The sequence below is a fragment of the Zonotrichia albicollis genome, chromosome 6 (genome assembly GCF_047830755.1).
Source record: "Zonotrichia albicollis isolate bZonAlb1 chromosome 6, bZonAlb1.hap1, whole genome shotgun sequence".
Classification (NCBI taxonomy): domain Eukaryota; kingdom Metazoa; phylum Chordata; class Aves; order Passeriformes; family Passerellidae; genus Zonotrichia; species Zonotrichia albicollis.
The window spans coordinates 30553427-30568087 of NC_133824.1; the positions used below are offsets into that span (position 1 = coordinate 30553427).

Sequence of the window (14661 nt, forward strand, 5' to 3'; positions counted from 1 at the left end):
TGTCAATTTAGTGATTAATAGAGAAAACATTTTGTTAAGTTACAAATGTCGATATATGTTGTTTTTCTGCTGATTCTATTTCCTCTCATGTTGCATCTACCACCCACAAACATTCCACTTTGGTACATTTCAGATGCTTTTTCCTTCACTTCAATTAAAATGCATGCTGAGCCTTTGGCTGAAATTCTGCAGAACAGCTTTCTGGCTGAGCAAGATAACTCTGTGCTTGGTTCCTTGCCTGATTCAATATCACATTGATCATAAGGGTGAAGCTTCATTCTGGAGAGGATGAGTGCCCTTCTTGAAAGTTTATCTGCTAATTGGAAGAAAGTAAAAGGTTAAGTTTCAGGCCAGTTATCAGCAGGAAAAGATCTGATGAAAGAAGAGCATCTCTGTGGGACTCGTTGTTCCTTGCAAGAGAAGACCAGAGTGCTGGGATTAATAGCTGCAATGCAGATGAGTTCTGGGCTGCTCCAGCAGGAGTGATGCTAATGCCTGCCATGCCCTTAGGGGCTGCCTGTTATTGTCCTTACACGTGCTTTCTTTTGAGACAGCGAAAACTTCTTAGCTCATCTCTTCTTATTTTGGTTTGGCGTAGTATCCTGGTAGCAAAGCCTTGCCTTTCCTGGTTAAATGTCTCTGGTCTCTTCACTTGTGAGATTCTTCCACATGGTGATATGTCTCTTTCCTAGGGCAACTGTTGTGATATCAGGCACGAACGAATGTCTTGTTTCTCAAATTCTTGTAGTCAAAGCTCTTTATAAAGCTAAATTAGTAATTTCTTCCTTTAGTATTTGCACCTTTGAAATTCTTGTTCAATTGTCCAGTTTCCCCACTGAGCTGTCTGTGGAAAGCTGTGCAAATTTTCAGCTGTTTTGATCTTTTCTTCCCAAGCTGATCTCTTCAAGCCTTTAGGGAGGGACACTGAATAGCAGCATCACAAATGCAACCAAAGCACAAATATTGAGCTGCCTTCAGTGTATCTAGGCTAAAATCTTGCTGGGTTCCTATAATTTGCTGGGACTCTGCTTTAATACTTTTCAATTTCATGACCCCCCCTAACACTCTTCCTTGAGTGATACTAGTTTCCTTTCTCAAAAGTTATGGCTGATAGTATTTTTTCTGCACTGATTCTGATAATTTTGCCTTACTTGTGTCCTGACTTCTGTTCAACTTCTCCTAAATTAGCATTGTCTGAATTTCATTACTGTGCTGTTTGCTTCCTCTTCTTGCTCTCATGAAAGATGAAATTAGCTTTAAACCTTTGATGTTTATGCATTAGACAACAGTCAGTTTGAAAATGGTTTTCTTTTTATTTTACATAATCTTATATTTGATACAGTCTTTAAGCTGAGTAGCTTGGCAAAGAAGGAATAGTATTTCCTTCATCACTGCCTTGAAAGGTAAGACTGACATTTTTTTCTTCCCACACAAAGATGATGATCTGCCTGTGAAGCCCAGGAAGGAGTGGATTCACATGGACAATGTAGAGTTTGAGAAGCTGGAATGGATGAAAGATTTGCCCTCACCTCGGCAGAAGAAAACCAAAAAGGTTTGGAAGCAGAAACTGATACTTTGCGTATCCGTGTCTGGATCATGCTTCTCAGCAGTAACAGTTTTGAAGGCTTCAAAAATGAGTCCTCTGGCTGCTCAGTCTGTGGACTTTCATCAGGTTGAAAGATTCCCCATTTTCTTTCACCGAATGGGATGATACAGGATCAGTTCAGTCTGTAGTAACTCAGGAGAGCTAGGAAGTGAGAGTAGCCATTGTAATCTGGGATGAAACAGGTGTAAAACTGAGAAAAAAGGAAAGATAGGGGTATATTTTTAAAAAAGAATTTGAGGCCTGAGGAGTTTTTGAACTGTTATCTTCCGGCAGGTGATGGAAAAAGTGTTATTTTAAGAGATGAATTGAGTGGACAGCAATAGAAATAATCATTTTCTCCCTCCACGCTTTTGCCATAGGGAATGCAAGCTCGATTCAGTTTAAAGGGAGAATTGATTCCTGTGGATGCTGATTTGCCAACACATCTAGGCTTGCACCACCATGGAGAAGAGGCAGAGGTAGGTGGGTGTAATATCATAGAAAAGGTACTCATTTCTGTTTTCTGTGTTAGATCTTGTAGATTCCTTTTGTATCAAGTTTTTTTAGTGATAAAAGACCCTTCCAAAAGTGCAGTAATTTTTCTTTAGAAACAAACTCCTGAAGATAAGTCGTATCTGCATGCGTGAACTGCATTATTTCCAGAAGACTGTTGATGCTTTTGCTTTTAATGCTATTAAAGTTCTGTGATATTGGAAAAAGGTGCACATACTTCCTTTGCTTAAGAAGTTCAATTTTCTCCTGTGACATCTAAGATTAGAATCTCTTCTGCAATTGCCACAAAGCGGCAAACAACATTGGCTTGCAATTTATCTTCCCTTATGCAGTGTGTTAACAGATAATCTTATTTTAAGGGGCCTGTGTTTAGCTGTAGCTGAGGGTGTTTTTTGGTTTCTTTTTGTTTCCCCCTGCCATTTAGAGAGCTGGTTATTCTCTGCAAGAGCTCTTTCATCTGTCTCGCAGCCAAGTTACACAGCAGAGGACGCTGGCTCTGCAGGTCTTAGGTCATATTGTTCAAAGGGTAAGTCACTTCAAGGAATTTCTCCCCATAACTCAAGTTTCTGGTGGATCAGGGCCCAGATTCTCTGGTACTAGTTGTTTGTGTTCTGCAGTTCTGCTGTTCAGTGAAGATGAGCAAAGTCACCAACAGGGCATTCTGTTCCACTGAGGATCCTTACTGTTAGATAAGCTAAGTGTTGGGATGTAACAAACTGAGATGCAGGTTTCTCTGGATAATTCCAGAGTATTGTTCTCCCAACAGGTTGTTTTGGGTGCTGTTCAGCAGCAGTGGTGTAATTTCAGTTCTCTTGTTAATTTGGATGCACGTTGATTTTTTTAAATGTTATTTTTGTGACAAGCCTATTCTTGGCATTGACCCTTTCACTCCTGTTGTCTGAGCCAGCTTCATGATGTGCATTTTCTGTAGGAGGTGAGAAAGAGCCAAGCCTACTCACAGAGCAATGTGCCAAGGGGAAAAAGCAAAATGAATACTTCTGTGCACATTTCTACCTAACTTTTGGGGGAAGTGCTAACATTCCCTCTAAGGGCACTGGAATAGAGAAGATGGAACTTGGTGGTTTTGAGAAGGGTGATGGAGCAAAACACAATGAAGTCAAAAGATTGAGTGCAAACTTTAGAAAGAAGGGTTTCTTGCACTAAGAAACTGCAATTGTGTTCTTCTGTAGAATGAATGGAGGATAAACTATAGGAAGAATAACCTTCACACAGTTCAGCAGCTTTTCAGTAGAAGTGGAAAGAGGCAAAGATGTAAAATGTTGAGATGTGACAGCCCAGAGATGTATCCAGGTGAGATGACACATTCTTAACCCTGGCTCTGTCTGGCACTTTCCAGGCCAGGGCTGGAGAGTTTGCTTCCTCGTTGAAGGGCAGCGTTCTGCGTGTGCTGCTTGATGCTGGCTTTCTCTTCTTGCTGCGCTTCTCGCTGGATGATGCGGTGGAAAATGTCATGGCAGCATCTGTTGGTGCTCTCCGGGCTCTGCTGGTGTCACTTGATGATGAGGTAAGATCATCACTCAGAGCCTACGTTTGATTTAGGCTGAGCTGTTTACAGGGATCAGAATGAGAAGACACATTGTAAGTAGTTTGAACAAAGGTTTACTGGACGTGTTAGCTTAATGGTGAGTAGAATTTGTCATTGCTGTCCTTTGAGACGGATGATGGAGTGTGTTATCCCAGTTTGAGGGATTCAGGTATCTTTTTTTCTCACTGTCTTTTTATATCTTTGCAACCTAGATCAGATCATCACTAATGTATGTGTAGAAATTTTTTTTAATATGTTCCTTAGGTTGTTTTCTTATTTCATAGTTTTTCTGCTTAACAGATTAAATATTCTCTGTGCTTTCCTTTATGCCTCATAATAATGCTGTTCTCTTTTTCTCTCATTGTCCATTTTCTGCTGTTCCCATGTGTTTTTGTAACACTCATGCATACCTAATTTTGCCTGCTCGTGTGTTTATTTTCTCACTGATGCTTTTTCACCTGTTAGAAGATTGACTTCTTGTAGATTTTCAGGGCTACTAGACAGCCTAGAGCAGCCACATTAAGATGTACTCGTGGTTGGACAGAAGCAGTCTGATATAGACTGTCTTCCAAGTACCTTCCTTGAGCTGCTTTTCTGTTGAACTGCAAAGGGGCTGGTGATAGAAGAGATGGGGTAGAAGTACCCTGCAACTTTTGCCAGGCCTGTGGAGTTGTCCTAGTGGGAGGCAAGAGAAATGGAGGAGTAGGTAGCTTTCTCCACATACTGCTACTTTTCTATCTATAAGCCCAGATGAGTCCTGCCCACCCATCGTAGGTAGTTAGTACTATGAATCAGCTTCTTAATGTACTTTTTCTCTTCTCTGATGTTACTCTGGTTTATAAGTGTCTGCAGTGCTCTGATTTTTCAGATCAAAGCTTATGGTGAGATGTTTTGTGTACGTGGGGATTGCTGACTCTTGCTGCCAGAAGCAGCACTGTGAATGCTGTGTCAGTATATTTTCTAACCCAAAGAGTCCTTCCTAGAGTCCAGTGTTGCTGAATTTCAAAAGGTCTCTGAGAAAGGGACAGGGTTGGAAGCCTGGCCCTCTGCTCCAGGATTTTTAAGGCAAATAGGATTTATCCACACTATAAACACAGAAGATCAACACACATGAAAATCATACTGTCTGAAGGTTTTGTTTATCCTTCAATGGCTATGGGAAGGAAGCAACTTTCTTTTTGTTTCCTTTGATGACCCAGCTACTTCATCTTAATGCTTTTCCTTCTCTTGGTGGAAGGAAGACTATAGTCCCAAACTCTGTATTCCAGATGGACTCATGGCTTCATCCCCTCAAGTCAGGCCTCTTCTGACCATGCCATTCACTCATCATGTTTAGCTCATATTGCATTGGGGGATGTTTTGATGTCTGATAATAGCTTGTGCTTCCTTGGTACTTGGCAATTGAAGTCTGCCACTACTTTTCTTCTAATGTGGTGTTTGTTTCTGATTGTGGGTGTGGGAAATAGAAAATTACAGCAGTTATTAAGCAGTGCAAGCATTTGATTTGGCTGTCTTTCATATTCTAAAACATTTGGGGGGAAGTGGGTCTGTTATGGGAGCAATCCCCTCTCTGAAGAATTGGAGCTATTGCCCTAGTTGGGCTGTTACCCTAGAACTTGAGAGGCCCTGACACTGTCATCAGCTGTAAACAAAAAAAAAAGAGGTTTTTCTAATTGATTAAGCTGAGGGATGTTCAAACAAAAGTGTAGCAAACATGAACAAATAGACCAAGTAGTCTTTATCATATCAGTTTTTGCATGATTTTTCTGTGTTATTTGTGACCTAGGTTCCCCAGAGTTCCGAAAGCAGGAAGCCAATAAATTTCTGTTTAATGCCTAGAGCCTTGGTAGTTGTTTTATTTATTTATAATCCTATTTTTTCCCAGTTAAACTAGATTTCTGTTAGCTGTGTAATGAATTTAATTCACGTCACAGTAATTCTTTTTACAGGGTTTTTCCAAGTCTGTGTGTGTGTAAGGCCAAAATAATTTCCCTGAAAAAGCACTGAATTCTACTTTTATACGTTTAGAATAGCTTTTATTGTCTTCACATTTTCTTGGGATTATAAAGGAATCAATAAAGCATTCCATATTCAAAAGTATCCCTGAAAAATTTTTGTCTTTGTCTTTTTGTTTTTCTTGATGAGAATTTTATTCTGTATGCTTTAACACTCTTTCTAGAAATATCTCGATTGGACTTTCTCATGGTACCAAGGGATGGCTGCATTCCCCTTTGTCCCTAACAATGAGGAGGAAGAAGAGGAGGAAGAGGAAGACTTAAATGGAACAGAGAAATCTCAAAATAAAAAATTAAAGGATGAAAACAAGCCAGACCCAGATGTGGCCCGATATGATGTTGTAAAGGTAAGTACAGAGTTAGATCCAGAATCTTTTTTATGAAAATAGGCTCAGCACATGCTGTATGTGCTCTTGAAACATCCACCCTCCTGTGCATGCTGGACAAGAGCATTCTGAACAAGAATTAGAACTCTTTCCTGGCTTTTGGTTATTGTTTTTCTGTCATATATTACCAGGAGGATAATTCTATTGGTCTCTAAAAATGCTGAGGCTTGACTTGTGTGATTTCAGTATTATTAATATCTCTTAACTTCCTCTAGGGAATTCAGCAACAAACACGCTGATGACCTGATAAGATGTCCTGAAAGACTGCATGCAGACACGACTTTCAGGCTCACTTACTTGAATTAAAAATAAAAAGGTTCCAGCCATTATTAAAATATCTATATGCACTTTTCAGAATTTAAACTAGAATATTACAGTTACATAGTTCAGAACTAGTAGATTTGTACAATGATACTCTTCTTTTTTATTTGACATAAGGTGGCTATTTACCATTTCCCCAAATGTCATGTTTGCATTTCTCAGATTAAGATTTTTACAGTATTCAGAATTAATTTCTCCTGCATTTTAAACCTAATCCTGTATTTTTCATAGGAGATGTAAAACCAGCAAACTTTGTTATCTCGAAGCTCAGCCTTGGTGGAACCAATGCACCCCTCTTGCCCGCTGCAATCATTAAAACCTGTGACCATGACTTAATCCTTGAGCTTGTGTTTGAACAGCACTTGGTCTAAAAACATCATTGGGTGCATGAATTACTGTACTTGGGCATTTGGTCTTGTTTAGAGGCTTCATGATTTCAGATGTGTTGTGCTAGGTGTGTGGCACTGTTTAAAACATGTAACAAAAGGGTGGTAGATAGACAGGAGATCAGTTTGTGATTCTGTAAACTGTGTCATGGTTCAGAGTAATTCAGCTTCTTCTGAGTGGGCTGTACTTAGAAGGTATTTGGGATCAAATTCGCCTCTGTCCCCATTGCTGTGCAGTTCCATTTCATGCTCGCTTATTGGCTGTTACAACCCAATTGTTCCACACAGTTGGAAAAAGAGTATTTAAGCTAGCTGCTGAACTTGGTCAGGACTAGAACTACAATGTTCTTGGCTGCAAATTTTTAAAAGTATCAGTAATATGAATGCATTCCTGATTCTGGGAAAAGGCAAATCCATTAGACCTGCATCACACTGTTATGTAAATTGGTGATTTGTTTCTTGGCACTGCCACTGATCATAAAAATCACATCATCCCTCTGCATCTCTTTTCTTACTGTAAAATAGGAATTTGTGTCTGTTCTCTGTTTCTGTCAACTTTCTCTGATGTGACAGGTACTCTCAGGGTGCTGCATTAGCTGGAGGTGGTGTCTAACCAAAATTTTTCAAGGACCACAAGAACCTTTTTCTTTTATAGGGAAGGTTATTTCCCTGTCACTTAGAGTTTTATACTCTGGAAAACACAAGTATCCAAACCCCTCCAGTGGTCTGATTCAGAACAGATCTAAAGCTGTTTCTGCTCTGTTAGATAACTCTTGCTCATTTGCCATCATACTTGCAAATACACAGAAACTTGTTTCATGACTGCTAATTTTAAAACAGTCTCTGGAGAGGATGTAATCTCCTTTTGGGTTCCAGCAATTGAAGAACAGAGAGCACTTGTTTAGATCCTTACAGATGTTTTTTTTTCTTTTTTTTAACACATTTCAGGGACTTTTGAAGACAAGGATCCAGCACCGGCTGAGGTACATCCTAGAGGTGGTGCGACCTGTTCCATCAGTAGTTCTGGATATACTGCACATCCTCACACATATAGCAAGGCACTCCTCTGAGGCATGCAGCCAGGTAAATCTCCCATTGTATAAGATCTTGGGAATCATAGAGAAAGATTGGGAAAGGGAAGAAAGATCAGGTAAAGTTATGGCAAGGAGATCAGACAAACTTGTCTGTTTTGCATGTCTTCTGCATGTCTGCATGACTGTGAACCTTTAGTTACTTGTGCTCCCTGCTATTTCTCTGCAGCTGCTTGACTGTCCTCGATTGATTGAGACCATTGTCAGGGAATTTCTCCCTACTCAGTGGGATCCCAAAGTGGCTGAACGAGGGTTTTTACTTACCAGTCTCCACGGAATTGCTTGTGCCAGTGCTATGAAGTTCATCAGGGTCTTGGCATCTGGAGGCCGAAATGCAACAGCCAGGCTGGTGAGTGTTCCTGGAAGAGCTTTTCTGATTGCACAGACCTTGGTTCTCTATGCCTTACTGCCTAAATAAAGACAGAAAGCTAACTAGAGGTGACTGAGCTGAAGCTGAAGAAATCAGGGTGAGAAAGGTGCATTAGTATGTTTTGATGGAATTGTTGACAGAGTCATAAAAATGATGCTTCTCCTGTACAATGGTAGATGAACTGGCTTGATTTTTACTCTGCTTTTTTATGGTTTGTGTAATGCACTGATGTGAAAGTCACAGAGCCCAGCAGGGTGATACTGACCAGGAACAGATGTTTAGAGCATGCATTGATGTGTGATGCTCTGTACACTCCCATGTTTCAGTGATAGGCAGCATAATACAGTATAAACCAGAGACTTAATCACTATCCTTGTGATTCAACCCTGATTGAACTTTTCTGCCATTAATTTGTCTTAGTAACTGTAGTAACTGTGATAATTCATCAGTGTTTTCAACTCCTCTTAACTTCTGGACAAGTTTTCCACTTCAGAGGTAATTGAATTCCCTCATATAGGTTGTCATGCTGGTGCTATAAATGCATGAAACCTACCAAGAGCAGCACCCATTACAGTGCAAAGAGCACTTCTTAGGCTTTTTGGTTCACTGTTGTTAACAGCACCTAACAAATTGCTACCCAGGAAAATGCTACTGTCAACAGAACACCAGTCTGTGCTGTAAAGTATAGAGAACAGTGATGGATAGTGGGATGTTGAAAGACATTAAGTCATATTAGGAACATAACAGAGTAAAATTCAGATATTTTTCTACTACAGGTTTTATGTACTCCAGGTATTTCAAGGTGTGGAAAAATTGCTTACAAGGTTCCTGACACTCAGACTTTGCTACTGTTACACTCTCATATGTTCTGTTGCATGCAATTAAACGTGGGAGTGGAAGATAATAAAAAACTAAATCAAAACCATCAATGTAGAAATTTATTTTAGCTAACAACAAAGGTCTTCCATCTTCCTCCTGGAAGTAAATTTGACTTTGTCCTCTCTTCTGTAGAAGAGGTGTCAGAATTTATAGTTTTGACTCATCAGCTCCTTTGCTTTCTTGCTGCTGGTGTGCACTGATTTCCCTACAAGAATCTCTAAAGCATTTGAAATTTAAATTACCTATAATATGTCTTTGTGCTATGAAAAAGACATTGTTGCCTCATTTGTTTAGACAGAGCACATAGAAGCTTTTGTATGTGTGGGAGAAGGAAAGAGAAGCTCTTTTTTTATGGTTAAGTAAAAATACCCAGATGTAGGGGAGGATAAAAATTATTTCTAGAGAACTGCAAATGAGTCATGTCATGCCTAATTCAATACCAAAATAACCTCAGAACATTTCCAAGGCATCAAAATTCCATAACCTTATGAAAGTAATAGGCAGGAGGTACCCTTTGCATAAAATAAACACTGAATTATGGAAATACTTAGGTTGTAGAACCTCTGAAACCCATCTAGTGTGACCTTCCCAAAAGAATGTCAGGATCAATTCAGTACTTTTGTAGACATCTTTTCTCACAAAATATATCCTTAGTGAGCCTAAGAGAGTTGTATTTATGACTATTTAAGGAAGGATAATTATATGTATATTTTTAAATCAGTTAAATGCTTCAGGGAGCATCCAAAACAGGAGTGTGCGGGGCAGACCAACTTCCATCAGAAATTATTTAAGTATAGTTGGTTTGTGTTAGGAATGGATTAGGTACCTCTAGGCATCTCTTGCAGGAATTGTTCTCTCTTAATAGCCCTTGACCATTTAGTGATCCTTTGTAGTCTGCTCCTTAAGATTGCATAAATTAAAAGCAGATTTGAGCAGTGCAAGACGAGCTCAGAACGAGCTGAATTGAAATCTGCAGCTCTTTGTGTATGTCAGAGCAATGAGGTAATGATGCATGCAGCTGATACCCCTTATCCCTTTGTCTTTTTTGTTCTTCGTCCTTTTCTTTTTTGCTTGGTTTGTTTCACAGCTTAACAGATTTGAGCTGAAGAGTCGGTTGAGTCGCTTTGTCGCTGAGGAGCCTGTGGACGTGCCCCTGCCGAGGGAGGAGGCCGTGCTGCTGAGCGCCGAGGCCTTTCGGCTGTGGGCGGTGGCTGCCGCCTACGGGCAGGCCTGCGACCTCTACAGGTACAGCTCCCGCCTGGACACCTGGCATGGGGGCCCCACAGAGCAATGGACACCCTGCTCAGGGGGCAGAGAGGGCTCTCCAGGCTCAGTCTCCATTCCCTTCAGAGTGTCTCACCTCACTTTTTCCTGCCTCCTGCAGTAAAACTCAGTTTCCAAGGGCATTCGTGCTGTGTATTGCTTTCTTCTGGTTGTTCACTATCTCCTGTGTTCAAGCTCTGCTATTTTGTTGTTTCTGCTTTACAGTGGGAGACCACTGTAGCTTTTTAGGTCTGCATATTTTTCTCCTTGAAGGGATGAATAATCTGTGCTTGTATGACATCAAAACACGTGGTTTGCAGCACACCCAGGACTGAATGTGCTTGACCTAGGGGCAGTCTGTGGGCAGCAGTCACCACACTGAGTGGGGCAGACAGGTGCCGACAAACTTCATGATGCATCGACTTCCAGGTCAGGAGAAGTTCTTGTGCTTGACTGCCAAGGTCTGCACCTGGTGTAGGTCTGACCTGCCTCAAGCATTAAATCTGCTTCCTGTAATTGGAAGAAGAGAGATGGCTGTGGAATTGCTCTAAAGTGGAGTAAAAGGGAGGCCAGTATTGAGTTTCAGAAGGGAAATTCCCAACCACAGCAGCATTTTGTGTTCTTCGGCACTATCTGATGTATGATTTAAAAAGAGTAAAAACTGTATATACTGTTTTAGCAGTGTAAATAATGTCGAGGAAAGAAACAGCAGATGATTCCTTAACATTGCAAGATTATAAGTGTGGCTGAGAATCTCAGAACTATTCCCCAGCAAGAGTAAAATCAAAATATTTTTTTCAAGAGATAATCAGAGTGCATGGAGGCAGAGTATTAGGTAGGTCCCATTCAGATGAAATTGGAATAGCCGTAGTCTTCCTTTGTTATCTTTTTTCTTTGTCAGTTATTTTTGTTATTGTGGTAGTGGTGATGGTTCTCATAATCAAATTTTAACAGTCTTTATAAATAAATTATTTGAGAGTGTAAAGAAGATAAAGCCAGATTCTTCCAGTGGAAAGTGAAGAGCCAATGGGCACAAATGAAAATACAGGGAATTCCACTGAAGTGTTCTTACTGTAATCTTTACTAACTCTACTGTAAAGGTGATCAAACACTGGAGCATTGTTGCACAGCAAGGTACTGAAGTCTTCATTCTTGGAGATATTCAAAATCCAACTGGATATATCCCTATGCAATCTTGGTCTTGCTGGCCTATCTTGAACAGGGAATTGAAGTACATGTGATCTGCAGAGACCCTTTCCAACCATATGCATTCTGTGATTCATACTACAGTGACCTCTACCCTGTGCTGGTGAGGATCCTGCAGTCACTGCCGGAGTTGCTCTGTGGGAAGAGCCCTGTGGTCGAGTTGTCTGTGCAGCGAGCTGCAGCAGTGGTTACTCTGTTGACACATGTGACACAAACAGCAGGATACGCAGCAGAGCTGCAGGCCAAGTTGAGCAGGTAGGCTCTTCAGGTCACCATTTTGTGCATCTCAATAGTTGGCATCCCATCTTCCCTTTCTTTGATTTGGAGACCTGGCTGTCACCTTTTTTTTTCCCCTCATTTTCAGTTGTTTAGTGTCCCACATGTGAGCCCCTGCATGCACCCTGGTGGGGTGTATTCCCTCTGACACAAGGTCAGAAGTAGTGTCTGGTCTGATAGCTATGCCTGCTAGCATGGCCAGAGGCAGGAGTCAGAATCTACATTAGGCTAGGGGACATAAAGGGCAATGTATGCCAAATGCCCTGCTGAAAGGAGCTAGTAAGCTGCTTGGAACTTCTCTTGGGAGTAGAGGAAGTAAATGTCTTGAGATTTGGAGGAAAGAACCTCTCTGCAGAAGCCAAGATGAGTCAGGATTAAGAGGTGGTTGGTTTTGGTAAACATCAAAGCAGTAGGATATGTTGCAAACACAGGTACTTTTTCTGGTGGAAAGCAAGAAACTCTTTAACTAAAGCTGAGTACTGAGGTAGCAATGCTGGTAAAGCTATAGCGTAGCTCAGGGGCAGAGTAGTGCAGGAGAAGAAACTTCAGCTTTTTAAGTACATTCTACATTTATCCTTTCTGCCTAAATTATTTGGTCTGGGTTGTGGGACTATGCAAGGACTTTTCCCCTAGTTGTGCTATTGGATATAATTTTCTAGACTACTTCTTTCTATTAAAATTGATGCTTTAGAGACACAGTTGTTTGGTATTTTTTTGGTATCCTGTGTCATTCTTCCACTGGGTTTCAGCAATAACTCAGAAGATAATGAACCGATCCCACCTCCTCCAGTGGCATGGAGTCAAGTGTCAGGCTTACAGCCCTTCCTTGAGACAAGTCTGAAAAAAATCCTTCAGCAGCTATCCCAGATAGAAACTTGGCAAACACTCCAGCCTCTGACCACAGCTTGTGTGATCTTCATGGGAGTTTATTACAGTGCTTACAGCCAACAGGTAAGGCCTGAAAATACAGGCAATCTTCTCATCTCACCAGCATCAGCTTGTGCATTACCTCTGAAAACTGGAACTTACAGACAGTAATGAAAAAGATGGATATTAAGGAATCAAGCTGAGCACTGATTTTGTAACCACAGCTCATATCTAGGCTGCATGACATTCAGGGCCACTTAAGTCTGCTAACCCTAGACATTAACAGTGCCAAATATCTGTCTTCCTTTTTTGTCCTTTCATTCTTTGGGGTCAGGGTCTCAATCAAGGTGATAGCGCTGTGATTTGTCTGACTTACTACAGAGCTCCGAAGTGTGAAGCAAATACAATAATACAATTTTATTTGGCAGCCCTTCTTCCTAGTGGGATAAATCAAGTCATGTGTTTTTGCATTTGCTTTGGTCTGAGAGCTTACATGTGGACACCTACACTGCAATGATCTGGGTGGAAGATTGAGCTTTAAGGGTCGTGCTGTATGGACTTTGGATAGGAAATAATAAGGATAAATTTATTTGTTGCACCACTGATATTGAAGGTCAAATTCTGTAACACACAGTTATAGTATGTGATCATCTTTTAAAGTAAGTGTTCTGAAGGTGACATGTCTGTATGATGCTGTTGAAGAATAATGTCTTACACTTTAGCTATCTTAAAGATTCATGTTCTAAAGATAAATGCAATTTTCCTCTTTACTGCCCAACTGACATGCCTGAGTTCCAGCTTGGGAGAGCTGTGTTGAAGGTGTGGTAATTTAATGGCTGTAGTTATTCACACTGGTGCAACTCCTCTGAAACTTGCCAAAAGCAACTAAGTTTATTAGTTATGGCTGGGGTGGAAACTGCCTGTGTCTCTCAAAGATGTCTTCAGGGTCCTGAACGTTGGTGTATTTTACAGGCTGTGATAACATCCTGAGCATTGCAAACCAGGACAGCCAAGAGTTTAATGTTCCTTTTTAACCTTTACAGATATCCCAGAAGAGTGACTGATGAAACAATTTCTTCAGTCATTGAATTGTGCTGGGTTTTTGAATTCCACTTCAGGAGAAGTTCAGTCATCTACCTCTAGTTAGCTGATTAAAAAAGAAATTGTACGTAGCGTGTTTGAATAGATTAGTGCAAAAAAAAATCAACTTGTATAGTAATTAGATTAGTGTATGCTGGGACCTTCTCGTAATGTTTTTGTTAGACTGTTAAAAACTAAGGTTAACATCTTCACAAAAGTTTAACTGATTTCTGGAGGCGAATTTCACCTGGGGTAAAATCAGATTTTATGTAATGGAAATGAATATTTCTGTATCCCAGAGCAGCATTCTAATGAAGATAAAAAGTGTTAAAATTTGCCAGCATGTTCCTTCAACCTGGAATATTGCTTACTAGGGTCAGAAGAATTTGGATGATTCTCTAAAAGCCACAGTTCCTCGTCTGTGCAGTGTTCATCCACAGTCATACTTTGATGGGTAGGTCAATCACAGTTTATGCTGCTGATTTGTTTTGTTTTGTTTTGTTTTTTTGGAGACCCTCGTGTTGCCGCTCAGATTTCTCAAGGTACTTCTGATCACCTTTGTGTCATCTTCAGTTTAAATAGAAACATGTAGGTGGTAGGGAGAGGAGGGTCTACCTAAGTTTTCATTTAGTGAATCTTGATTCCAAGGATCCCATATCATACTTCCAGCCAATTAAGAATTTCTGGGATGCACTTTAATACTTGAGTGTGAGAACACCTTGAGGTGCCAGCTCTCAGCTTCCACACTATGAGCAGTGAGGCCAGCTCTAACCTAGAGCAGTACCACTCTGCAGGTGATGGGGTCTGGCAAAAAGGTAATAGAGGAAGTAAATAAATCAGTCTCTCTTTTTGCTATCACTGGATGTTATGGTCATTC

At 40.6% G+C, this 14661-nt stretch overlaps 1 protein-coding gene across 4 annotated transcripts in view; it reads left to right on the forward strand.

The window, feature by feature from the left end:
* The window catches only part of RPAP1 (RNA polymerase II associated protein 1), a 38979-nt gene that overhangs the window by 13944 nt on the left and 10374 nt on the right, over positions 1–14661 (forward strand). For all 4 annotated transcript variants that reach the window (XM_005480012.3, XM_074543015.1, XM_074543014.1 and 1 more), the window contains exons 8-17: positions 1437–1552; positions 1966–2064; positions 2523–2624; positions 3456–3623; positions 5824–6006; positions 7701–7835; positions 8013–8192; positions 10180–10337; positions 11646–11816; positions 12587–12788. In XM_005480012.3, the coding sequence (XP_005480069.2) occupies positions 1437–1552; positions 1966–2064; positions 2523–2624; positions 3456–3623; positions 5824–6006; positions 7701–7835; positions 8013–8192; positions 10180–10337; positions 11646–11816; positions 12587–12788 (1514 nt within the window). The remainder of the gene's footprint in view (positions 1–1436; positions 1553–1965; positions 2065–2522; positions 2625–3455; positions 3624–5823; positions 6007–7700; positions 7836–8012; positions 8193–10179; positions 10338–11645; positions 11817–12586; positions 12789–14661) is intronic.